The sequence below is a fragment of the Pollachius pollachius genome (genome assembly GCF_949987615.1).
Source record: "Pollachius pollachius genome assembly, chromosome: 1".
NCBI classification, from domain to species: domain Eukaryota; kingdom Metazoa; phylum Chordata; class Actinopteri; order Gadiformes; family Gadidae; genus Pollachius; species Pollachius pollachius.
In genome coordinates this window covers 38,584,030-38,610,276 of record NC_136934.1, presented here as the reverse complement: position 1 = coordinate 38,610,276, position 26,247 = coordinate 38,584,030, and the positions used below count along the sequence as shown (strand labels likewise).

General features: G+C 43.8%; 1 protein-coding gene across 4 annotated transcripts in view; it reads right to left on the bottom strand.

The window, feature by feature from the left end:
- ncalda (neurocalcin delta a) overlaps positions 1-26,247 on the bottom strand; it is a 53,189-nt gene that overhangs the window by 2,869 nt on the left and 24,073 nt on the right. For all 4 annotated transcript variants that reach the window (XM_079751508.1, XM_079751511.1, XM_079751509.1 and 1 more), the window contains 3 exons: positions 8,043-8,440; positions 2,312-2,417; positions 495-614 (listed from right to left, as the gene is read on the bottom strand). In XM_079751508.1, coding sequence (XP_079607634.1) covers positions 517-614; positions 2,312-2,417; positions 8,043-8,420 — 582 coding nt within the window. In that variant the 5' untranslated portion in view covers positions 8,421-8,440 and the 3' untranslated portion in view covers positions 495-516. The remainder of the gene's footprint in view (positions 1-494; positions 615-2,311; positions 2,418-8,042; positions 8,441-26,247) is intronic.

Genomic DNA, 26,247 nt, shown 5'->3' with positions numbered 1-26,247 from the left:
AACTTCTACGTACATACAGTATCTATCAGTAACATCTACGTACATTTCTATAAGTAACTTTAATGTACATTTCTATCTACCCTTTCAGAAGACCGGTTAGGCCATCTTGCAACTGTTTGTGTGACATCCAGCTTTTTGTTTTCATTCTAAAGACCCCCCGGTTCGCATTAGTTTGGGAGCGTTCAGGAACAAGGAGCAGAGAGAGGAGCAGATAGAGGAGCAGAGAGAGGAGCCGTACATAAAGAGTGGACAGGAACAAGGAGCAGAGAGAGGAGCAGAGAGAGGAGCCGTACATAAAGAGTGGACAGGAACAACGAGCAGATAGAGGAGCAGAGAGAGGAGCAGATAGAGGAGCCGTACATAAAGAGTGGACAGGAACAACGAGCAGAGAGAGGAGCAGAGAGAGGAGCAGATAGAGGAGCCGTACATAAAGAGTGGACAGGAACAACGAGCAGAGAGAGGAGCAGAGAGAGGAGCAGATAGAGGAGCCGTACATAAAGAGTGGACAGGCACGGTCTAGAACTGTCCAGCGCTGCTGGGGTCACACTGCAGCAGACGGACGATGGAGGGGTCGCTCTTGGCTCCCTTGATGAACTCCTCCAGGGACAGCTTGCCTGAAACACACCGACAGGGGACAGCATGAGAGACAGACAGGGGACAGCATGAGAGACAGACAGGGGACAGCATGAGAGACAGACACCCACAAGGGACAGCATGAGAGACAGACACCGACAGGGGACAGCATGAGAGACAGACAGGGGACAGCATGAGAGACAGACATCCAGAGGGGACAGCATGAGAGACATCCAGAGGGGACAGCATGAGAGACAGACACCGACAGGGGACAGCATGAGAGACAGTCAGGGGTGCAGCATGAGAGACAGTCAGGGGTGCAGCATGAGAGACAGACTCTGCTCTTTGCTTTAGAATAGCCATCTGAGGCTAAAGCTAACACATAGGATAAAGGGTAAAGCTAACACACAGGATACTTTGTATGTAGGAATCTGCCATATTTATTTTGCTTAACTGCTGAAATAGAGAAAAGGTGTAGGAAATGTATGCTCAAAGTAATTCTTGTGTTTTTAAAAAACTAAAGTAGAGTAGTGTATATATTTTTTAAGATCCGTTCCTCACCAACAGATGGCAGTAAAGAGAGAGCCAGAGAGATGGGACTCAATCTCACAAAGCAATGTATAATGAAGCCAAGAATATATCCTACGCACACGCCAACACCTCAACACACACACACCCACAAACCACACACACCCCCCCACCCCTGGACACACACCCACCCACCCACACACCCAGACCCCCATACTGTACTCGTGACTCAAATCCGTGGCGCTCCTCAAAGGGAGGCTTGTTTCCACAGCAGCTCAGTGTGGGTCGATATGATGCAGTGCACTTCAATATCCTCCGTGGTGTGGCCCTGCCCTCCAGACCTCCCTCCCTGCCTCTAACCCTCTTTGACCTCCTCTTCACACTCACTCTCCCCTCAGGGTAAAGCCCTCAGCATTATTCACGTGGAAGATAAGCACGGCGAGGTCGTGAGGACTAAATCATGTGATGCACCCCCAAAATGTTATACCTTGCCTGAATCTCTGCGGTTGTCGGTAATGCGAACATTGTGTGTGTTTGATCCGAAAAGCAAGGCGGTTGTGATAGATAGTTGATCTGATTACCTCCGTCTCCATGAATACTCCGCTGGTCTTAACCAGTAGAACGCTCAGTGACCGAACCGAAACCAGGTTGAGCATGAAAACATTTTGTCTTCTTAGATGTCGGCCAGCCGAAATTAAATCCAAGTTTTTTGAAGTAGGATTGCATACCTGGGACCTATGCAGTATTCCAGGTATGCATCTGTTTTGGCGTGTGTTTGATTATCCATGGCTACATTCACATCATGTATGTATTTGTGGCCCTCAAGGATGGGCAACACATTATGCCTTCACCGTCTGTTTGGACACCGTTCTCTGGCTCCCCAGCGCATCATGGACATCATACCCCTGATTATCTTCCTTTGAATCCATTAAGCAATTTTCTCCATCAAATATATTTTTCGTACACCACATTAGTCCCATTAATGAAAAGGAAAATGACCCCCATTGATTAATTTAATAACCTCCATACAAGGCAGGCCAGGTGACAACAACACAGATCTGTTACAGATATGATGAGGGAACAGCTACAGATAGGGAACAGTCTGTACTGTTCCCCACCCACATATAATAGGAACCATTTTCCGGGCTTTATAATCAATGTTCAACGAATGACTTCCTATCTAAAATATCTGCGGCCGTGGGACCTCTACCATCTCTGTTGGTGTCCATCTGCCGGAAGATCTTCTCCGTTCGCTTCTCTGGCGTCGACTCGTCGTCAGGCATCTTCATGACGGACGAAACCATTTTATAAATGGCCTGCAGGGGGACACACAAGAACAGGTACCGTTAAGCACATGTGCACACACACCCCTCCCCCCCACAGACACACACACACACACATACACACACACACACACACACACACACACACACACACACACACACACACACACACACACACACACACCTGTAGGCTAGCCAGTTACACCATAATCCCATCCCATCCTTCCCTCCTAAACCATGTTGGAAACAGCAACAGAGAGAATGGATTTGGATGCTCCATTGTGCTCCAGTGCATCGCCATTATTACGCCGTCATTTGGATCATTAGGCCGGATGAGAAACCTGTTCCACCTCGCCGAGGCTTCGCCAGATGTCACTCATTTGCGGACTAAGTGTTCCAAAAATATCTCTGCGCTGTCGCGCGCACACATCAGGTGCTTTCTGAGAAACAGAAATATTCTTCAAATACATTCAAATTGAAGCTTTTTGCTGGTAATAATAATAACAATAATATATATACAAGATTGTGTTTCTGTATTTTATATTTTCTATATGGATAAGCTGTGAGGCCCACCACGACCCTTGTTACACCTGAGTTGGGAAAAGACTCTGGGGCCCCCTGGCCAGGAGAAAGTGTGCATGACACGCACGCAGTCCCACCTTTTTGTACTGTACATGTACTGATAAGCAATATTGAACTTTGTGAGGTGAGCGTGGGTTTGCGTGTGTGCGTGTGTTTGAATGAGTGTGTGCGAGTGCGTGTGTGTGTTTGAATGTGTTTGAATGAGTGTGTTTCAATATGTGTGTGAGAGTGTGTGCGTGCGTGAGCCTGTGCGTGTGCGCGCGCGCGTGCGTGCGTGCATGCGTGTGTGTGTGCGTGAATGAGTGTATGAATGAATGAATGTTTGAATGAATGAGTGTTTAAATGAGTGTGTGTTTGTATGCGTGTGGTTGTGCATGTGCTTCGGCGTGTGTGTGTGTGTCTGCAGTGCATGTCAATAGTCCAGCGGTACAAGTGGTTTAAATGGTACACATCGTCCTTCAGTCCTCTGAGACCTCTTTCACGCCGCGGGCCGCGCCCCTCTCCCTCTTGACCTTACGTTACGCTACAACATTCTTCACCTGGCGCTCTCGGGAGAAAACACTCAAATAAAGCATCCGAACAAGAAGGTGAGACAGCGAGAGACGCCGTGTCTCCGGAGGGTCGCTGTGACATTATGGCGGTCCACGCTGCTGCCACTTTACCAAGCCACCTTTCAAATGTCAGGCCGCACATTATCCCGCATGCACGCTTCCCTCCACGCGCCACCACCCGCCGTTTGTTTGGTCCTCCGTGCTGGACAAGGCACGTACCAGTCACCGCTCCGTCTCCTCCCTCCCAGGACCCCGCCTCCCGCTGCTCCGGTCCCTCGCTCGCTTTAATCTCACCGTCTCCCAAAGGAATTTTGAAAGTCATTGCTTTCAGCACAGCAGGCTTTTTGTCACCTTTCCCCTTGTTTGCTCCCTCTCTCTCTCTCTCTCCTTCCCTCACTCTCTCTCCCTCTCTTCATTTCCATCTCTGTTTTCTTTCTCGCTGTGACACCCACACGCCAACAAACAGAAGCAAATATATTTTGCTAAATGGTTTTTAAAAGCATCTGGCCAATTTCACGCTACAGTGAAAGTTGAGCATTGACCGGCTCAAGCAGCCTTAAAGCTGCAGCTGTGATGGCCTGTAGATATTGAATTAGCAGACATTCAAGAGCTTATTAGCCTAGCCTAGTTTACCTCCTGCAAAGAAAGAATTACCCATTTTGAAACACTCACACACAAATACAAACACAGATGTAAAGAAAGACCACAAACATACACACATACACACACACCTGAACAAACACATACACAGACATACAAAAAGACAATGTAAGCTCTCAGTCATTATCTATAGTGACCATTTCAGAGTTGCACCGCGCTTATCGGCCTTGGGGGGCTACTGAGTCAGCCTTGGCTGATTCACAGCTATACCACGAGCTCCATCCTTGGATGGCAGAGGGGAGTAGTGGCATCTCTATCTACAGCTGTGCCCTCAAGGACCTTTCCCTGCTTTAACACCGGAGTGGCCTCTCTGCGCAGAGACAACTTTTCTTTTATATAATTTATACCCTTTTCTTAAACAAACAAAGTTTATTCTGGGTATCGTTGCCAAAACCGTTCAAAGAATTTCCACCACAACGCACTGGCAGACAGGCAGACAGACAGTCAGTCAGTCAGATAGATAGACACAGACCCCCTACATTGATAAACACGCTGTCCTCGTTATGGAACAAATCCACCTCTGTAGTGTCCCCTTATCCCTTTACCCACTCGAATCACAATAAGCCCTGTTGACAGCCCTGCTCCGCAGTCTCTTTCCCTCTCTCCCTTGCTTTTGTCAACGGACAGAGACGTGCCTGCATCAGTGGAGGGCAGTGAAAGGCCGGGCACTGAATCACAGCTACCTGGGAGGGCTGTGGGCTCGCTGTGCCAGCTGAATGAGACACACCGTTGAGTGGCTCTGCAGATTGCTTGCTTGCCAGCTGCCAATGGTTTGTGGAACAAAGTGCCGCGAGTTTGTCCTTTGAGTTATACATTTATAATGCAAAAGTGCACGCTGGGTAATGTAGCTGCTGTGTGTTACCGCAGCATTATGGCATTGGTTTTCGGTGAAATAGATCAATGTCCTGATTTGAATAGGAATTAATGGGCCAGTGGAACTGTCTGAGTTGAGAATCATGCTCAATAATGGAGGAGCCTCCAGCACCAAGCTTATACGCCTTGCAATCCTCTGGTTTAGGACACATGGATCATGGTGAATGCGGACATTATCCTGGAACTTCTTCTCCTCCATTCACTGTAATGGTTTGGAGGGGGCTGAGCTACAACCGTTGAGCAAGAAAGTGTATGTTCTGCCAAAAAAGGATTGATTTCTGTACCGTTACTGGGACAATGGTCCAGTTCTCAATGTGCTGCTGGACTGCTGACTCACAGAGGGGTTTCCTCCTGACTATTTTAGTTGATCACTTGTTGTTACTGTCCCCACGGGAGTAGGGACCTGCTTTGGGGTTTTTCTTGGCTTCTCTTTGTTGCTGGCAAAACATACACCACTGTTGAGCACTCCCGTGTTTATGCGCATGTGTGCAAACCCAGCAACACACAACACACACACACACACGCACAAGCGCGCACGCACAAGCGCACACGCACGCACGCACGCTTCCCCCTATCCAGCCATGCGGCACACGCCCTCTTCCTCCTCCACAAATGCTCTTTCCTTTTTAGTTTTCTTCCTTCCTTCCCTGCATGTAATTTCCTACTTTCCCCTGTACAGGAAACACTCCTCTGGTTCTATCCGACCTCCGGTCCTCCCAGCGGACGGTTCCTCCCAGGCCCGGGGAATGAGCCTAATTTGAGCCACCCTTCTCTCTGATTAACCAGAGAGAAGACTGGAGCTGAACTGGGACAAACCAACAGTTTCAGCCTAAGACAGAAATATAATGAAAGGGAATGAACAAACACACGCACAGAGGAATATGATAGTGTTTACATGCAGCACAACATCACAGGAAATGCCACTTTACCAAGCCCCATCCCTCCAGCGTTCTCTCTTTCAGGGGGGATTTGGACTCCATCATCCCATTCAAATAGCACCCCCCCCCCCCGTCCCTCCCCTCAGCTATCTAACCTTACTACAGGTGAGCCTACTGCAGCTGAATCTACTGCATGTTAGCCTCACGCACGTGAGACTGCCACAGGTAAGCCTACTGCTGGTTGGAGTGCCACAGGTGAGTCTACTGCTGGTGAGACTGCCACAGGTGAGCCTACTGCTGGTGAGACTGCCACAGGTGAGCCTACTGCTGGTGAGACTGCCACAGGTGAGCCTACTGCTGGTGAGACTGCCACAGGTGAGCCTACTGCTGGCTGGAATGCCACAGGTGAGTCTACTGCTGGTTGGACTGCCACAGGTGAGCCTACTGCTGGTTGGCCTGCCACAGGTGAGCCTAATGCTGGTGAGACTGCCACAGGTAAGCCTACAGCTGGTCTGACTGCCACAGGTGAGCCTACAGCAGGTGAGCCCACTGCAGGTGAGCCTAATGCAGATGATCATACAGCAGTTAAGCCTGCTGGAAGTGAGTCTACCGCAGGGGTGAAACTGCCGCAGGTGAGCCTGCTGCAGGAGAGCAACCTAAGGAGACTCACTGTGCATTTAGATACTAGAAAATCCTAAATTCTTCAAAAATAGGTAGTGAATGAAAAATGTACTGTTCTCCATTCAATATCTTTTCATCCAAAATGATTGGAGGATTAAGCCTGGATTATTTCCAGGATGTCTGTAATGCTTTTGGCGTTTAAACAATAGTATTCATATCAAACCCAAGAGAAAAGTCAATCTTTCCACACTGCAGGCATTTAAGCATCAGTCTGGCGTACTGCAATATCCAGACACAATCCAAACGCCTCTCTTACTCTGCTGGCATTGCAAATCCAGGCATTAATGCTTTGCCAGACTAAAACCCTCCATCATGCTGCACTAGTCCATTTTATTAACCAGGAACACTCAAAACGCTCCAAGACTCTCTAGTTCATCTTCCTCGTTCTGTGCTAAAGGCTGGCACATCGTCTCATAAAGAGTGTTATGGATACAGTTGTGATACTGTTTATATGCCAGTGTGTCATAAATTCTTTCATGGATGGTGGTACAGACTTCTGTGGGACTGTGTGTGTGTGTGTGTGTGTGTGTGTGTGTATGTGTGTGTGTCATGTAATAGAAAATGACTCAGGGCTACCCCAGTAGCTGCAACACTGCATTCATCACAAGACCCATAGAGCTTATTCTTAGCTACTTTCATGTACGGCAGTCCAGTCATGGGAAACTCCCTCATAATCAGAACTGCAGTGTCAAAAATTATCATTAAAAGGCGACTTTTCCCCCCCAGAATAGTTTTTTCACAATAATTGAATGAAGCCTATAATGATGTTGCACCCACAAGCACCATCCTGACCTTTGTCTCTATCCATAGCTTGCAGCCAAGGAAGTCAAACATGTACAACACATCACGTGATCTGAGGGGTTTTGAGCAGTTTGACTGTGTTGGTCGTTCTAAAATATAGTCAAGCCCCCTACTCATTAAGTGCACGCACTCACAAGTACTCTATTACTCTGTACCAAAAGGTGTTTTGTTCATCAGATGGACAAAACTTGTATTTTACAACCTGCTTGATATGATGCCAAAATTCTATCAAATGTACATAACAAAAACAATAAGAGAGCACTATGATTATACCTTAATGTGATGAGTTGAGGACATCAACTCATGTATGTGCACATACATTGTTGTGAGAGATTTTCCATGATATATTTTCCTACGGTTGATCCGCATCAACCATGTTCTATTTGGTTCAGCAAATTTTGTAGAAGAACAATGGTGGTCCCTGACGTACAACGTTACCAAAAAAAGATATCCAACAAAACAAATCTTAAAAATCAAATAAAGAATATTAACAGAATCTGAAGATTTAGAGTATCACAATACCCCTGTCTGCACAAATCGCAATATGGTGTCGTGAGCCCCCGGGCCCACTCCCGTCCCAACCGACTGATAAACAGTGTTTCAACAGAGATCACCCAGCCCCACTCCCTCACCTGCACGATCTCCAGCATCTCCGCCTTGCTGATGTATCCGTTCCCGTCCAGGTCGTACATGCTGAACGCCCACTTGAGCTTCTGCTCCAGCTTGCCGCGGGACGTCACGCTCAGCGCGATGATGAACTCCCGGAAGTCTATCGTGCCGTCGCCGTTGGCGTCGAAGGTGCGGAACACGTGCTCGGCGAACTTGGAGGCGTCGCCGTACGGGAAGAAGTTGCCGTAGATCTTCTTGAACTCCTCCATGGACAGATTGCCGCTGGGGCAGTCCCGCAGGAAGCCCTTGTACCACTCCTGGATCTCGTGCTCGGTGAAGTCCGTGCTCTCCAGCAGGTCCTGCATCACCTCGGGCCGCAGCTTGCTGTTCTGCTTCCCCATGTCGGTCGCTCGGCTGGCAGCTGGAGGGGCAAGGAGGAGGAGGGGGTTAGTTGTGTTAGCGGGAGACGGAAAACAATTCATTGCTAAGGGTTAGTTGCACTTTTGTCCCTTTTCGACTGCACGTGTTTGTTCCATTAACCCATTTGTGCCGGCTGCTGCGCGGCGCAACATTGTATCTACTAGATACAATGTTGCGCCGCGCAGCAGCCGGTACAAATGGGTTAAATCAATAAAGGCACTGGAAAGTTCCTCAAGGATTAAAGGTGCCCATCCAGGGAATGTTCCTCTATTAATCGTTTTATGGAGGGAAAATGATACCATAACTGTAGCTACAACTCAAGCCCCTAGAGGCTGCTAAGGAGAATACGTTCATACTGCCGGTTTAGATACTTTACTCTTCAAAATTCTAAACGATTATCAGTCATTATACACCCATACTTGTCACAAGTATACTCCAACCAAACAGCCTATATTTTACATCTTTAAAAATCTTCGTAACGTCAACAGATGTTCCATTGTATGGATAAAGGATGTACACAACTTTCCTTCTCAAACGTTTCCTCAACAAATTTACGAGACTCAATTAAAAACCTTTCTGATTTCCATGTTCCATGGAAGTGGCAGATGCAGTGCACTTCACACCATATGGCACCCATGGATTTAAGTGGTCTATGAAAACACTTCCGTACACTCTCACAAGTTTTAGATGAATTGCTTGCTGTCAGGCTGGAAAAAGTGGTATTCCTTTTTATATTCATGAACAAACCCTCAGAAAATGTTAAATCTTTGAACCACTTTTTAGACAATCATCGTAACAATGAATGTGGTGTTGCAGTGTTTAAACTTGAAGAATGTGCGTGAATCTCTCATGTGTGAAAAACGGATGAATATTTCAGGTTAAATAGCAACAGTGACTGCGTTAGACTCATAGAGTACCTACATAAATGTATATTCTATGACAGTATAACCGTTATGATCCCATAAAAACCCCAACAAAACAAGAAGTCTGGCATCACCAGCCTATTAGCCAGCTGTCAAGATAAGCCTCTCTTTTAAGGTCAGAGGTGTTTCTGGGCACCGTTATCAGCTGTATCAAAGACATGGTTTGATGAAGACATGGTTTAATGACCCGGGTTGTAAAACATTCCAGACAACTGTCTTCATGTCCTGCAATAACACATTGCTGTTTGTAAGTTGCTATGGGATGGTTTATACATACACATGGAACAGTTGACACTTGTGAAAGGGCAGACTGGTTGTTTCGGGCATTTCAATGTGACAACTAATTAGCTCTGGGAATTTTGGGGGATTCTTGGGCACCATTGCTAACCAGCTTCTTAAGGCCGTGTATGTGCAAATTAACTAAGAAAGAAAGAGAAAGCGAGAGAGAGAGAGCGAGAGCACATTTGCTCTCTGTAACATAATCTCATTAATCTTTCTCATAGAACAGCTTATCTTGCCATTGTGTGCAAAACATGTATGCTCTCTCTATACATCACTGTTCTATACAGTATGGCTCAAATAACAAGTATAGTAGAATACAATATGAATCGTTGAAATCATTGTCAGTATTAATCATTCCTTCTTCTTCAAGGTGATTTAGAGGAAAAAAATAAATGGATGTATTATGCTGCATGCATTCTGCTGGCTCTGTGTATCCTTTCAGACGTATATTCTAGTGTTCTCTATACACTGGAGCCTCTCCCCTATGCATCGTCTTCAGTTTTGAGTCCCAAAATCTTTTCTCCAAAGCCCCTTTTCGGCTCTCTCTTTACAACCCCTGAATCTTACACACTGCAGCTTTAACATAGAAAAAAAAACAGGAAACATAACGGAAGGTAAAAAAAAAAGAAAAGAAAGAAAGACGAGATAGGATCAGGTCCTCTCGTTCTCTGGATGCCATCAAGGTGGCCACTGGAAAGAGAGACGACAGACACCCTGCGGTGATCAGAGGACCCGCTACAGCTTATCAATGGGGTTGCATCTGAAATCAGTACAGAAAAACCTGAGAGACACAAAACACATAACAGGCAGCTGAGCCTAATGCCACATGACCGGTCCATTTTTAGCCCTGGTAAACAATGGCAACAGAGGAAGCCCTCAGTGCAACCACGTGGAGGATCAGCGTCACTGGGACGAGGGGAGGGTACTGTCTGTATACACTCACAGGACGAATGGGAGGAACCCTTCTTATTTTGTTTATTTGGATCAAATTATAGGCCGTTATCTCCTATCCAAGAACGATGAACGGCCTTGTCTTTATCTGCGTAAACTAAACATAAACGTCACACTGCTGCCAATTGTCTGTGGAAACATTCTGAGGAGATATGACGATATCAAATATTAACAACGGTTCGGGACGGTTTGGATTCTTTGAAAAGCTGCCGAGAACATGACGTAAAAGCTTTTAATCTGTGGGCAACCTTCATTCCAGGGCCAATAAAGTGAGGATGAGAAGACAAAGAAATGGGTTCATTAGGTTGAGCTGTGTAGGCACAGCTTGCTCAACCGTCGGCAGGGGATTGGTTGACATATAATAACGGAGCTCCTAAGGCACTTCAGTTCTTGAGAAGAGGCAATAAGGAAGTAGTATTGGTTCTCAAATATCCCCACGCAGCAAGCCTCTACTTTTCCAACAGTTTCTCGATCTTCAATAACGAAGATGAGATACGGGAAACAAAATCCTAAAAATAAATAAATCTATCTATATATCTATACACATACATATCTTATTATATGTAGATTTTTTTTCAATCCTGAACATGAAATCATGACCGAAAGTAAATCACAGAACTGGTTGCCTATTTGGAAGTGCCATGGTCGACTCATAAATCTGTTGACCAATGAGACCAGCTGTACAACGTGGTCCAGACTGAACCACTGTCCTGTCGATGCTGAAGCTATCCAATCCCAGTGACTGATTTCTATTTCCATGAGTCCTTTCAACACCAGCAAAGCATTTGTAAACCTTTAACATGTAGCTGTCCTCTGCACAGAATACACCCACACAAACACCTACTTCTCAGCAGTAGAAACTACAATAGAAAATGAGCTTCAAGTCAGTTATTTTTAACATACCTGTATACACACACACACACACACACCACACAGGCTCAGTCTCGGCGCCAAGGCTTAACACTTCCTCTTGCTTCTTGTATTTTTTTCAAGATACCGGCTTCCTTCTGCATCATAATTTGCCAAATCAACAAACCAAGGCCAACCTAAATTATACCCTGTATGCTTTTTTTCCCCTACATTTTCCTTCAACCTTCCCTCCCCATTCCTCCTGCAGCACCCACTGACAACCGATTCAGTCTCAAGTCAGGACATTGAAACGAGAGTTACCATGGAAACCGCCTGCAAAGACTCTCTGGTCCGTTGATGAGCTTGTCTGTTTGCGAGCACTCGCAAACGCGTGTGAATGCACTCTTCAGAAAATATTGTACATTGAACACATGTATACCTGTGTATGAACAGCCCACTGTCTCGTTTTCTTGTGATTTTTTTATATACATATATATATAAATAAATATGTATGCTATCAGGTACTTGTATGTCAGTGGTGGTGGTGATGCTCTAAACATAATTTCGTTGTTAACTCTGTTGAACAAGGATAATAAATAAATTAATCTAATGTACATATATATATAAACCCTATACATATACACTGCATAGCTATCATTGTGATCATTCATTATAATGAAGTAAATAATCCCCTGGAAGAAATTGCATCAAGAGCTCCAACAACTGTGAACACCTGTGATGCCCACAGAGACACGGCAGTGGTTGCGGAGTGGAAAGAAGAACCAAAATCTTACACACAACATTTTCTGGGGAATGATCCCCACCCCAGACGGGTTGCCTCCCCTCCTTTAGCCTCTAGTGTATTTCTCTATGGGCACGGCAGGATCTGTCCAATAGTCCTTTCTTTGTGATGAAGAAACATCACAGCCAGCACAGCTAACCCAGCAAGGGTTCAAAGCCCCTCGGTGGTGACTACAGTTGTGCTGTACCAGAGAATGGTTCCCTGTTTCCAAGCCACAGGCATCGATGGGTAGCAGGGATCTTAGTAAAACATTTGACCACCATTTTGACTGACACCGTTCAAAGTAATTCTTATCAGCGTCAGAACACAAAACCAAATACTTTTTGACTGACATGTTTAATCATTATTCAAACCAACACGACGGACTCTCTCCCATGCTGACAGCCATCTCTGTAGCTGCCTGTGTCACAATATTATGGCACGTGCCAATGACAAGCCATCATTGGCACAGGCTTTGTTCCAATGGATGAACATTGGAGGTCTTTGATTTTATCATGCACATTTTCGTTTTTAAATATATATAAAATGTTTAAGCGCCAGCCCGATCGGGACAGTGAGTTTAAGGTTGTGCTGTCTCAGCGTGACTTCTTACTGGCCCCTGACCAACCGGGCTCCCCTTGGTGATGAACCATGAGCAGTAACCCGGCTTAGAGGGCAACACACCGGTGCCCGGGACGGCCCTCTGTCATTAGCACAGTCCTGAACACTCCTGCAGGGCTGCTCCAGATGTGGGACAAGATCCTTCCTCCTCACTGCCATGGGACTGAGGAGGAGAGTCTTGGCTCTTCATTGAATGCTAAGAATAGCCCAGCGTTTGTCATTGTGTGGCGCATTGCTTCTCAACGTTGAAATACAACAAATTGAAGCAAACATTTTTAAGTGGATTGGAACAGGGGCCATGGTGGAAGGGCACAGGGCACAAATAACACCAGTTTTAAGTGTGTGAGGGTAACCTAAGGGTTTGTGCTGTGTTCTTCTCCTCTCTGTGCGTGAGGAATACGTCCTCCTATTAGTATTCTTTGTGTGGCGCAGCTTGGCTGGTGTCTATTGTCTCTAGAACAATGGAGCCCAGGGACAACAAAAGAGGAGCAAAAACGGAGTGGTGGACCGAGGAAGGAGTTTGTGCATGAGAGCAACAATAAAGAAAGAAAGCCCAGACACAATAGAAAAGAGTTGAGACGTTATGAATGCTGACTTATGAAACGACTGTGCTGATTCTCCCTGGTCTGTGCTTCTAAACGGATCCACATGCGGCGCCACATTGACAGCCTGCAGACCACAGGCCGCCCAACAGGACACTGCTCCAGTGCTCCTCCGCCATTCATCTCCCAGACCCTTTTTTACATCAACCTTTTAAGCCATTCCCAATAGACTAACAAGATGAGGTAAAATACGCAGAGTAGCACGTTTCCATAGAAACGTCCACTAGAGGGTGTTTTGTAGTTATTTATTATGTTATTGTCTGCTTCTTGCGACAGACGAGCCTCTGCCATGGCCGTGGTAGCATATAAATCTATCTTACATATTAAGAACATGCAGGGTTTTTTATAACCGCCCTGCGTATCGCTTCGTTAGGTTACCATGGAAACAGAGCAGATAGGATGAGGGCCGTAGCCATGCACGACGATCCTTTGAGACCAACAAACCATCAAAATCCCCCGCAAGAAAAAGGCTAGGAGTTGTCAGACCAAGCCACCAAAGGCTTGGCTCTCCCCGATCAAAGTTTTGCGTTATCAGTGCAGCAGTTGTATAATCCAACCTAACTGTTTGTCATCCAACGCATGAGGCTCAGGGAGCAGAGAAGGGCCATTAATCCCCTTGAAGTAGTAATTTCCGATAAACGCTCTGTATGTTATTTTTTCCATTCAACCGATGCAAATGCGACAGCTATTTTGGTGGTTGTATGTGAGAACCAGGCCCTGGATGCATTCCTGTGTGGAGTCTCTGCTCTTCTTCCCCTCCCTCTCTCTCTGTCCAACAGGATGTGACCCCGGGTTTGTACTCCTGGGTCGTGACTAATTTGTTTGGCTCCCCGTCTGTCTTGCTCCTGGGTGGGTGGAGCCTCTGCCGGCCTGGAACCGGATCATTGGACCACGCTAATTGGACGGACGGCTAACCCCCCCCCCCCCCCCCCCCCACACACACACACACACACAGACACACACACACTACCCGGGGCCAGGCAGTGTAAAACAGCACAGGCGGAAGGAGACAAATACATATCTGTGTCTGTTGTTGTAGCCGTTGCTTGCTGAGGTTATCAGCATCAGCATGATCACTTTACAACTCTTTTGCCAAACTGACGTGCCCACCTGGCTGCAAATGAAGGAAATCAAGTGTTCTGCAAGCTCGGGTGACTAGGCAGATGACATCATAACGTCTGATACCTAGACCAGAGCTTCCTGTGGGCTGAACAAGTTTTTGCAGAGAGCACCGATAGTAGCTTACAGAGAATTAAATATAGCAATATAGGATAACAGGAAGCCAGTAATAATAGTGTGAGAAAGAGATAAAGTGGACTACTGAATAAAAAGAAGTCTGAGGGCAGACTCCAGATAGTTTCAAAGATGTTAGTAGAGCCCCAGGGGATGTGCACAAACCAACTCTGCATCCTGTGGCCAGAGAGACATTTAGAAACAGGAAATAGCATAATGGAACAAACAACAAAAAGGAACAAGTTGTCACTTGTCATTCTGCTGATCACCACCGACAAGCAACCTGGTTATATATCGAAACTTGTGAAGGGAATGAATGTGTTTTTTTTGCCCTCATGGACAGAAATGGGTAGATGGACAGTGGGTTGAGAGGGGGAATGACATAAAGCAAATCACCACAGGATGGAATCGAGGGTTATGAAACGTGGGGACTTACATGGTGAACCACCAAGCTGCTCTCCAGTGCTCAACGTGAAACTATCCCATGTGCAGGCAAGTGGCGGATTCAGAACGTAATTTATGGGTGGGCCTAGGAATATCTGGATGGGCCTTGGTTTTTTCAAAGATTAAACAAACATATATATATAATCATGAAGTGGAGAGAACGTCCAGATCGGTAGTACATTTTAATATGCCTTTTACTCATGTCAGAATATCACATAATAAAAACACAAATCCAACACTGCATAGCTCACGTTATAGTGACTACAACCCGAACATGAATATGGATCAAACGACTCAAATGAATTAATATTCAGAATAAAACATTCAGAAACAGCAATAATGCCACGGCGGGCCAGAATACAAAAACCCGGTCTAACCGGAGCTTCTACACAAGGCGGAGTCTTATATAGCCTACCTATATAAAATTATTAAGTGGAGAGAACTTGCAAATCTGTAGTATTTTAATATGCCTTATACTCATGTCATAGGCACATAGGCACTCATGTCACATAGGCAGATGTAGGATAATAACAAAATAAAAACACAAATCCAACACTTCATAGCTCACGTTATATAGTGACTAAAACCCATAGGCCTACATGAATATAAATGGATCAAACGAATCGAATGAATTAATATTCAGAAAAAACTTTCAGAAACAACAATAATGCCACGGCGGACCAGCATACAAAAACCCGGTCTAACCGGAGCTTCTACACAAGGCGGAGTCTCCTAGGTTTCGAGTTGAAAAAGTTGATTATGTCATCATAAGTGACTCAAAGAGAGCTGTTTAGCCATTGCTAATTGAGGCTGCTATCTGATGGCGCACGAAACCGCCATCCGCTGTCTGCGTTGACCATGATGTTGCGTAAAGACGTCACTGGACAGAACTAACGAGAGGGGTTTCTGAATATTATTATTTTTTGGTAGCTACTGTAAATATTTTAAATTATAAATGTATTCAAGAAAAAAACCTATATTGTATGAGAAAAGACAATTAAACGTTAAAAAATATATACATATTTATTTATTTTTTTCCCATGAATCTGATTGGGTGGGCCCACTGTCAATCTGGGTGGGCCTGTACCAACCAGGCCCACCCGTAGATCCGCTTAGATGTTCCGATTAGATGTGCTGCATGGAGGCCCTGGTCTTGTCTTCAATATCCCAGAAATGTTGTCGACGTAGCAACAATATATTAGCTGTACACACACACACACACACACACACACACACACACACACACACACACACACACACACACACACAAGCACACACACTTTGGATGCGTTTGGATGTTTCTCTGTAGGAGAGCGCTGACACCTCATTAGTGTGTAGAAGTCTCACTTAACTGGCTGATTACAGCCTCTGTAACCGTGCATACTCCTCACACTTCCATCCCTCTCACTTCCTCCCCCTCTCTCTCACCTCCATCTGCCAGCCATTCATCTTTCCTCTCCTTCAGTAGCTTTATCGCTGTTTTCCTACAGTTTCTCCCCCACCCCCCGCGCTCTCAATTCAAGTAATCCCAGCGTCTCTCCCACGTCAGAACCGTCTCTTGGCCCCCTGGGCGTTGCGACAACACATCCCTAGCCGGGGTGAATATGAGAGACGAGGTGATGAACCGCTCCCCCCTCCGTGACTCCGAACCCACCCCAGAGATAATACCGTAATTACGCAACGAGTGTGGACAAAAGTGACAATTCCCGACCAAAATCGCGAATTCTCACACAAACAACATTGCCGTGATGCCCCACTGGTACAAACAGGTTACCTACTGATAATGACAGATTCTTTTCATTTCTGGTGATCACGACATCCAGAATAGTGCATTTATTCTTGAACTGAGCTAGTGCTGCGGTGCAATTTAATTTAAGCTCAGCGTTTTATGATCAAAGCATTCTGTCTTCATTAGAACTTGGGTCGTGTTTCCAGATAGAGCGCTCACGGCTGCGCTCTACATTCAGGGTTGTTTTCTTCAAACCTTAGTTATTAGCAAGCGCGGCTCATGTACGATGCGTTCTGTATTCACGTGATGATGGTAACATTACAGAGAGAGAGAGTGAGTGAGAGAGGAAACACTAAATAACTTTCATCATCCTTCACACTCTTCACATTCAGTCCCTTCAGTTTGTTTTTCTTAGAAAAGAATATATGTTTTTTGGCATGCATGGATGCTGCTTCTCCGCAATGTTTAATGAAACTGGGATTTTACGAGGGTGTCATAAGGTGAACCATACAAACAGAAATCAGCTGACCAAGTTTAACCTTAGCTGCATCACATTTGAAACACATGGCAACACAAGCGAAACTGACATGGCATTGGTCTGGCGAACGTATCGTCTACCAACTGCCAAGCGGGGTTAAGAAATCCTGATTCCAACAGTTAAAAAGTTGTGCGCTCCGGTGGCTCCCCGGGTAGATCGCGTTCCATGTAGGCTCAGTCCTGAACACAGCGACCCGGGTTTGAATCCTGCCCTTTGTGATTTTCTGCATGTCCTCCCCTCTATCTCCCATACCTTCCTCTCTATCTCACTCTATAAAAATGCAAAAATAAATCTTAATAAAAAAAAAAGTTGTGGATGAGGCGCGTCTGGGGGGAGGAAACGGGAGGGTGGCAGTATAGAAGCATACGCTCGTAGGAGTATTACACTTACATCTCATATGCTGCCTGGTACGAGCATGTACACGCTTTTATTTTTGTTTCTGTAAAGCATGCCTACATTATTCTCCATCCGCCTGCACCATTGCAAACCAAGCCAGCAGAGCTATTTAAAAGCCCACGTCACGGGCGGTGCTATGGATCCCCAGCGCACAGCAAGTACAGTATCACAAGAGAGCACAACAACGGCAAAACTTGGAGGTATGAGATACAGCACTGGTTCTCCCGCAGATACCCTCTTCATTAATGACAGCTCTCATGACAGCTTCAGAGGACCGATTCAAAGCTGAACCCACACTATAAGAAACGTTCTGGTCGCAGCAAGCGTGGTGATAGCTGCCATGCCTTTTTTCTTATGAGGAACATGAAAATAAAGATATTTATGCTTGAATCGAGAGTAAGGGAAACTGCAGGAAGGCAGGAATTTATACATAGTTTTGTAGTTTGAATGAATACTAATGAAAACGTAACAAGTAAGATTTCCTTACGGAAATACCCAAAGATAAATAAGATCAGTGTTCCGTAAATGGAGAGCAACATAGCTTTGTAAGAATGCAACTGGACAAAAAAACATGCATTCACCGATATATACACACACACATTAGAAACAAGATATTCATTTGCCACTGAATAAAAAAGTGATGAAGAGAATGATGGAAAAGAATTGCTAAAATATATATGTTACTACAAATAGTTAACTGCCTCTTACAATCTGTAGATTAAATTCCGAATAGGAAATCCCTCTGGGCCCATATCAGCAGGTTATTAAGGAGTGTTAAGTGATGAAGTTAGCATACCTGCAGAGCTGGTGTATTCCTCAAACACACTGCTACAGGTATATTCAATACTGTATTCAGACTGTAACTGCTAAAATCAATGTTTGGATTTGATGCTTTTATCCTTTTTTATCTCCACATCTGTATGTATCCCAAAAACATAAAAAATACATGTGAATTAATGGGAATTAGTAACAGAGCATAATTCCTACTGGCGAGAAAGGCAACTTACATTAGCCATCCACGTTTCTGTTATATATTGCTCATGATAATAACTTTGTTAGTCATTTTCATGGGATGCACCAATAAACATTTTTTCTTTGTCCGATATTATATTTCATTTTGAACAGTCTGTGGGTTCATAGTCCAGGGCACATAAAAGCTCCATGACATCACTGTGAATGTGCATTCCTCTGTGTAGGCTAAAAATAAAACATCTGTTTCCCACTGCTTCTCAAACCAATGCATGGGAGCTGCTCCTCACAACGCTGCCCAATGTGTGTGTGTGTGTGTGCCCTACTATTTATGAAACCCTATAGTCACAATAGAGGCAATCCTTTAAGAGTCCGGTCCACCCCGGTGGGGTTGGGGCTCAGTTGGGGGACCTTTGACCCTCACATAGAAATGGCCAATGGGGGGAAGACAATGAGTCCGGCCGACCAGCTGTCCACTCAAACTGCCAGTGACAGGCCCTGCCAAAGACAGGCCCTGCGAATCGCTCCCTAGCTGGGCTTATCCCCCCAGACTGAGGCACCGCCTCACTCTTCTGGCCTGGACCTCGCCTATGCATACCAACAAACCTCTCTCCTGCCTCTCAATTTATTCCGGCACACAGGAAATAAAGGTTTGAGTAAAATATAGTTTGAAGAACCAGTGCAAGTCCCATCTATCCATCTGCATAAACCGCACGCCAAAAGGCAGGGAACACTCCTGGTCCAGGGTCATGTGAAGGCGTGTTAACTCTGATTTAAACAGGGGAAAAAGGGCAGCCATACAATGTGTTCAATGTCCAGTCAAGAATTATGTTTGACGTATTTTTTCTGAAACAGGGCTAATGTCTTTGTGCGCCATGCGGGGCTCCACTCTGCTTCACATCAGCGAGAGCCACGTGGGGCCCGACCTCTCAGACACTGCTGCTGCTGCTGCTTGAGCGCTGTTTATAACCTCAGAACCCCCCACAATCAAGACAGGCTCTCATGTAGAATGAATGCAAAATTCCCGATACTAACGCAGCAACCAAGACGTTGTTATGACTACCCAAAAAAGGAAATCCCATTGTGGTTCTCAAAAACAGCAATCACAACCCCCTGTCATGACCGTCCTGAACCCGAGTGAGCAAAGCCTTCCGATCTCCGGTGCAGACCGGTCGGGTGCTTCACTTCAACTCCAGGTAACGGTCATCTGGTGGATGGGTGTTTGCGTAATGATAGATCCTGGTCCTGGTCCCTCCGAGCCTTCCACTCCTCACACTCTACCTCACAACTCGAAGTCCATAGAGTCACACCGAGCCCAACCTGTTAATCACCTCCTGAAGCACGACTTAAACATTTGTTTAAAAAGCCCTTAGCCTTTAACGACGGATATATGTTCTAGAGACTAGAGCCCCTCAGCTTACACATCCTCCAACTTAAAACCAACCCAAGTCTTTCTGCAGTGGGCAACTATGTGTGCAGAGCCTGTGCAGAAATTATGTATATTCAATTAATAGGTTTGTATAAAATACAGAGCAGAATCCTTTACATCGGACTTCCGGTTATGGCAGCCACGTAGGAAGACGAGTTTCACAGTGCTCTGCTTTTGCTATTTTAATTTCTAATGAAAACTCTCTCATTTGCAACCAAATTGTATCGAACGGTGTTGGAGTGTATGCCACGATGCCGAGGGATGGCAAAAACAAAGGCCAAGCGTCTCCTACACAGCCGAAGTTAACAGACTACCGTGGACGTAGCGAAGCAAAGCAAGCTAACAAAGACAACATGGCGGTGGTGGCAGCGGAGGAGGCCGAGGAGGCTAGCGGAGAAGGTGAACTTGTGGGAGAAAATGAAGGCGCAGTACGGACTGCTTTAATCTCTATGAAAAACAAGTTTTCATCAAGATTTGATGCAGTTTTGAAGGCGATAGAAAATATGAGGAAGGAGATGAGTGACTGTACCGAACGGATGTCGCAGGCTGAGCTGCGTATATCAGGTGCTGAGGATGATGTCGTTGACTTGCAAGCTAAAGTGCACACGCGGGAGTCACAAAATAAAACGCTGGAGGACGAGCTCTTGGATTTGGAGACCAGGTCTCGACTAAATAACCTGCGACTAGTTAACCTACCGGAGGGGGCCGAAGGACGGGATGTGTGCCCCTTTTAAGAAAAATGGATACCGGAGGTGCTGGTTGATGCAGCTCGACAATCATCAGTGGTCATTGAGAGGGCGCACCAAATCCGACCAGCGAGGGACTCCAAGATGCCGCCGAGAACTCTGATCGTGAAGTTTCTCAGCTACAAGGGCAAACAGGCAGTTGTTGCTGCTGCACGGGCTAAAAAAAGACATTTGGTACAGGGACCAGCAAATACGGTTTTACCCGGACTTTGCTACGGGAATACACCAACTATGGGAAAAGATTCGACCCGATCCGACAGGAGCTGCGCAATCTAGGGATCCGACCTGGAGTGATTCATCCTGCGAAGATGCTGGTCACACATGAAGAATGAACCTACACTTTCAACACCCCTGCCGAGGTACAAGAGTTCATAAAGAAGATTCAGATGGACAATGGTGTGGGCTAAATCCAGCTTGCACGCATACAAACCTTGTAGTGTGGCCGACATGCATACACATGCAAAACATATGCATTATACACATTGAGCTCATATATATATATATATAAAACTTACGGTAACTTAGGCCTACACGTGGGGAAATATAAAAGGCACAGAAAGATAAAAAAAAAGAAGAGAAGAATTTAAGATTTTTATAAATTTCAAACTGCTAAAATTACATATTAGAGCAAACCTATTACAGACGTTGCAGATAAGTGTTTATTGAAGTCAAAATATGCAGGAGAAGAGGTTGTTTGGTAAGTGAAAAGTAAACAGTGGTCTGACTGATCCTCATTTGGTGTGTAACGGTCATCAGCGATAGCAGAAGTCAGAATGTTTTGGGAGGGGCTTCCACAAAAGAGGGTAGAGGGGAATTGTTCATGTTCAGTGTGTTGGATGTGGGTTCTAACGTCCAGGTTTGTTACGCTTCTCTGTAAATTATTTTTACATTGCAAGGTAATCTGTTTTTCTTTTTTTTGTAAATGTCTCAAGGAGTAAAACTTAATTTTGTTTCTTGGAACTGCAGAGGTTTGCAAAAGCTTAAAAAAGTGAAACACGTCATGAATAGATTAAAGGATATAGACTCCAAAGTTGTATTTCTACAAGAAACCCATCTTCTAGAGGAGGACAATAAAAAAATCAGGACAAGGTGGCAAGGCAGTGTATTCACAGCTTCTTACTCATCCCAGGCTAGAGGAGTGATGATTCTTACTCATAATACTGTCCCATTTCAAGTGGAAAACAAAGATAGAGGGGGAAGATAATTGATAGTACAAGGCTCTTTGTTATCAGTAAATCTAAATTTAGTAAATCTGTATGGTCCTAACATTGATGATCCTACATTTTTTGTAGATCTGTTCCTTTCTATCCCATCATTTGCAGGACAACACATAATAGCAGGAGACTTTAACTGCACATTAAACCCCAGTGTGGATAGATCCACAGGAGTAGATCAATTACACAACAGGTGTAGAACAGTTATAAACCATTGAATTAAAGAATTGAATCTGCTAGACATATGGAGAGAATTGAAATCACAAGCTAAAGCCTACTCCTATCACTAACACATTTCAGACATACTCTCGAATTGATAATTTTTCTCAGAACTGCAGTCAAAAATGAATAACTGTTACTATGGTAATATAGTGGTTTCAGATCAAGCACCATGTTGCTTAGTGTATGTCGATAAACAAATGGCAAAAGATCCACCTTGATGGCACTTTCAGCACAAATGGTTACAAGATGAAGAATTTGTAAAATATATAAAAAAACAGATAAAAGTATTCTTTGAAATTAATACTACACAAACATCTGCTTGTATAAAATGGGAAGCATTTAAAGCTTTTCTTAGAGGGCATATTATAAGTTATACAGGCTCTGAATCCAAAAAGGTGCGTGAGGAGAGGTTACAATTGGAACATAAAATAAAGATTCTTCAGGAACAAATCTATGAGAAACGTGACCCACAAATGGAAAATAATTTGCTTATTTTGAGAGCTGAATATGACAAGTAGTCTGCTTTCAGAGCTGCATCTAGTCTTCTAAGACTGAAGCAATCTTTTTATGAACAAGGCGATAAGTTGGGTAAATTATTAGCATGGCAGATTAAACAACTACAAACTAGAACATCAATCACCACCATTATATCAAACGGGCACACTGTGGCCGATCCTGTAGAAATTAATGATGCCTTTAGAGATTATTATAAAGAATTGTATGACACAATAAATGAAACCAATGTACAAAATTTAAATAGGTTTTTAGATGACTTAGCTATACCAAATGAACAAAAAGAAGATATGAATTTAGAAATTAATAAAGAAGAAATTGGGCACGCTATCAATAGTATGAAACTCGGAAAAAGTGCAGGACCAGATGGTCTTCCTATGATCTATATATAAAATTTAAGGACAAATTACTAACACCACTTCTTGAAATGTTTCTAGAGTCATTTGATCTGAAGATAATATGTAAGCTTTTAGCAAAAAGATTACAGCCATTATTACCAAATATCATTCATAAAGATCAAAACGGTTTTATTACAGGAAGGCAAGGTTTCCACAACGTAAGAAGAGTACTGAATATAATTTATGCTAAGAAAGAAATATCAGATACTACACTTCTAACGTTAGACGCTGAAAAGGCCTTTGATAGGGTCACATGGCCTTATCTTTTCAATATTTTAGAAAGATTTGGGTGTGGAACTGGCTTCATAAAATGGGTGCAGATAATATATAAAAAGGCTACAGCGGGAATCTTAACAAATAGAAATATTTCAAAATCAATAAAAATCAGTAAAGGTTGCAGAAAAGGATGTCCTCTTTCTCCCCTTCTGTTTACATTAGCAGTCGAACCTCTAGCAATAGCAGTACGTTCACACCCTCAATTTTGTGGAATAAGAGTAGGGCCGATAGAACACAGAATTTCATTGTATTGTGATGATGTTATTTTATTCATGTCCAAACTAAATCCAACAATTCCGGCCTTGTCACAGCTAATTAAAACATTTGGTGATATTTTGGGATATAAAGTGGATAATACAAAATCTTCTATATTACTACTTAATAAACAGGACAGAAGGAACCCAGCTTCTGAGGTAACCCAATTTAATAGTGTAGAACAGTTTAAAAATTTAGGAGTATAGACATTGTCTAGGCTAGAACATGTTGTTAATGCAAATTATGAACCGTTAATGAATGAAATGAGTGAGTTGATTGCGAGATGGACGTCGCTACCAGTTTATATAATTGGGAGGATTTATATTTTGAAAATGACTATATTGCCAAAATTCCTTTATTCCAAAATATTCCTCTGCCACTACCCCCTCTGCCTCTGCCACTACCCCTCATTGGAGTGAAATGGAATCTGAAGGTCTAAAAGTACCTCTTCCCTTATACATATACTCCGACACAAAAAAAAACAACAGAAACAAACAAAAAATCCAATTGTAAAACATATGATATGGTATGATGTAAAAAAATATTTAAAAGAACTACAATCATTATCATTATATAGTCCAATATGGGGTAACCAGCACTTTATACCAGGTAGATCGGATGCAAAATTTAAATTATGGAACTCTAAGGGATTCAAAATGATTAAAGATCTTTATTTGACAGATTCGGGTGTAATGATGTCTTTTGATGAGTTGAGGTCTAAATTTAATCTTGATAGAAAACACTTTTTCAAGTACCTACAACTAAGAAGCTTTGTTAAAGTAAATCAGGACAATGCACTTACTAGACCCCTACACTCAGATTTGGAAAAAATGATGAAAAAAGACAAAGGGGTAAAAAAAGGAAAAAGGGTATTATATCAGAGTATTACAAATTGATGACATCTTACTCACCTGGAAGTTCACAGTATAAGTTGAATGCCTGGAGGGAAAATTTGCATCTTTCCGATCAAGATTGGATTGAAGCTTGTGCTGGTGCTCACACTAAGTCTATAAATGTACGTCTTAAACTGATACAGAATGAACTGTTAATGAGGACATATGTGACACCTGTGGATTTTAATGGAATTTGAAGGAACATTGTTTCATTGTATATGGCAATGCAGAAAAATCAAAACGTTCTGGGAAGAGGTACGAGAAATACTTGAGAAGATCATTTCAAAACAAATTTTACTAGGCCCTAAGCTTTTTCTAGTAAATACGCAGAAAAACACAACTATAGTAAAAATGAACGAGCATTCATAGACCTCGGCTTGCTGTATGCCAAAACATGTATTGCAATGTTATGGAAAAAGGTTAATAAACCAAACACAACACAATGGATCAGACGGATGTTGTCATGCCTCCCTTTAGAAAGGATAACTTACATATTGAAAGCTAAACAGCAACAATTTAAAAATATCTGGAGACCGTTCATGAACTATGTTAAAGATTTAGATTTAACAGAGGATCAAGAAAATGAGTAATTGTGAAAATGTGGCTAATGCAGATTCTAGACTAGCAGAATTTATTTTTGTTTTAAAACATGCTGTATTTTGCCTATACAGTATTGAGTTATATTTACTCAACCTTGTAAAGATAACCACTTTTTAAAACAGAAAAAGCCCTTTCTTATTTTTTTTTAAATTTCTTTTTTGTTTTGTTTCATTATTGCAGTAATGTAAGATTGTACTTCATACTGTATGAGTGTGACAGACTGTATTTTAAGTTGTTTGAACTGTAATAAAAATATTTCTGGAAAAAAAAAGAATCCTTTACATCAAAGGGAGATGGACAACACTCTCCCCTTGATATAGAGCAGCAGGCACTGAAAATGTAACAGAATGAAGGGCAGCTATTTGCACCTGATAAAAGAAGTTTCCAGAGTCAGAACCTAAAAAAGAACATTGCTTTCTCCCTCTTCATTTTGTACCAGCAATCCCCTGAAAGTAATGTCATCAATCAGGAGTTACATAAACTGCCTTCAGTTCATTTTCCACTGGGGTTCCATGAGACTTCCATAACACAGAATAACACAGGATGTTAAAGGACCATGACCAGGGTACGCTGCTGGTACACACATGCTGCTGGTACATATCAGGGTATGCTGCTGGTACACACCAGGGTACACTGCTGGTGCATACCAGGGTGCGCTGATGGTACATACCAGGGTACGCTGCTGGTACATACCAGAGTACGCTGATCATTGATACAGCAAACCCGGACTCAGTTGTGTAGGTGTCTGTGTGTGTTTGGCAGTAGAACATACAGATGCTGGAGCTGACGTTATCACACACATGCAGAGGCACAGTACAATCTTAAGATGGAGCCGTTTCAGCATCCCTTCCCTGATACACTGCCGATAATACCGTCAGCATGTGAACTCCTAATTCACAATCCGCATGAACGTTGACTCAGTAAATTGGCTTTAAAGGTATTCA